Source organism: Lolium perenne, chromosome 7, assembly GCF_019359855.2.
Source record: "Lolium perenne isolate Kyuss_39 chromosome 7, Kyuss_2.0, whole genome shotgun sequence".
Taxonomy (NCBI): domain Eukaryota; kingdom Viridiplantae; phylum Streptophyta; class Magnoliopsida; order Poales; family Poaceae; genus Lolium; species Lolium perenne.
The window spans coordinates 322,592,077-322,592,998 of record NC_067250.2 but is presented as its reverse complement, the minus strand read 5'-3'; the positions used below and the strand labels follow the sequence as shown (position 1 = coordinate 322,592,998).

General features: G+C 46.9%; 1 protein-coding gene across 1 annotated transcript; it reads left to right on the top strand.

Annotated features, from left to right (window-relative positions):
• Positions 1–209: 209 nt before the first annotated feature.
• LOC127314950 (uncharacterized) lies at positions 210–922 on the top strand. Its single transcript, XM_051345492.1, has 2 exons — positions 210–549; positions 687–922. The coding sequence occupies exons 1-2, from the start codon at positions 210–212 to the stop codon at positions 920–922; spliced, it is 576 nt and encodes a 191-aa protein (XP_051201452.1).

The window sequence follows — 922 nt, the reverse complement described above, 5'->3', positions numbered from 1 at the left end:
GTATTAGGTGTGTTGGGGACACAAGAGACTTCTTGTATCGTGATTGCAGGGTTGCTTGAGAGGGATATCTTTGACCTCTTCCTCCCTGAGTTCGATAACCTTGGGTGGTCCACTTAAGGGAAACTTGCTGCTGTTCTACAAACCTCTGCTCTTGGAGGTCTAACACTGTCTACAAGAATAGAAGCACCCGTAGACATCAGAGGTATCGCATGCGGCATAGCTTGTTCATCCGAATCGTCAAGGCCTGCGAAGCTAATTCAAATTACTTCAAGCAACGTAGGAATGCTGCCGGGGTGATGGGTTTCAGCGCGTTCCAAAAAATCTCGGCTGCCATGAGGGTCATTGCGTATGGCATCCCTGCGGATTACACCGACGAGTATCTTCGAATTGGCGAAGATACTACATCGGAGTCGGTGCGCAGGTTTGCCCGCCTGATTATCAAGTTGTTTGGGCCAACCTATCTCCGAGCTCCCAATGAGGATGACACCAAACGATTGATGGAGATAAATGAGAAAAGAGGTCGGCCGGGCATGCTTGGTAGTCTTGATTGTATGCATTGGACATGGAAGAATTGTCCAAAGGCATGGCATAGACAGTGCTGTGGCAAGAGCAAAGATGCAACCATTGTACTTGAGGCCGTTGCATCACAAGATTTATGGATTTGGCATTGTTTTTTGGTTTGCCAGGGACACTCAATGACATCAACGTGTTGCAAAGGTCCCCTTTGTTTGCCAAATTAGCAAATGGGGAAGCACCCACTTACAACTACAAGGTCATGAACAATGAGTACACAATGGGATATTACCTAGCTGATGGCATCTATCCGGATTGGGCAACTTTTGTTAAGTTTGTCAAGGATCCCCAAGATAGAACAGAAGCTAAATTTGCCAAAGCTCAAGGAAGAAGCTCGCAAGGACATTGA

Bases quoted from the DNA above. Each gene is read 5' to 3' on its own strand.
- LOC127314950 (XM_051345492.1), top strand. From the start codon at position 210: ATGCGGCATAGCTTGTTCATCCGAATCGTCAAGGCCTGCGAAGCTAAT. The intron at 550-686 runs GTATGCATTGGA...TTGGTTTGCCAG, and splicing joins CATGCTTGGTAGTCTTGATT to GGACACTCAATGACATCAAC.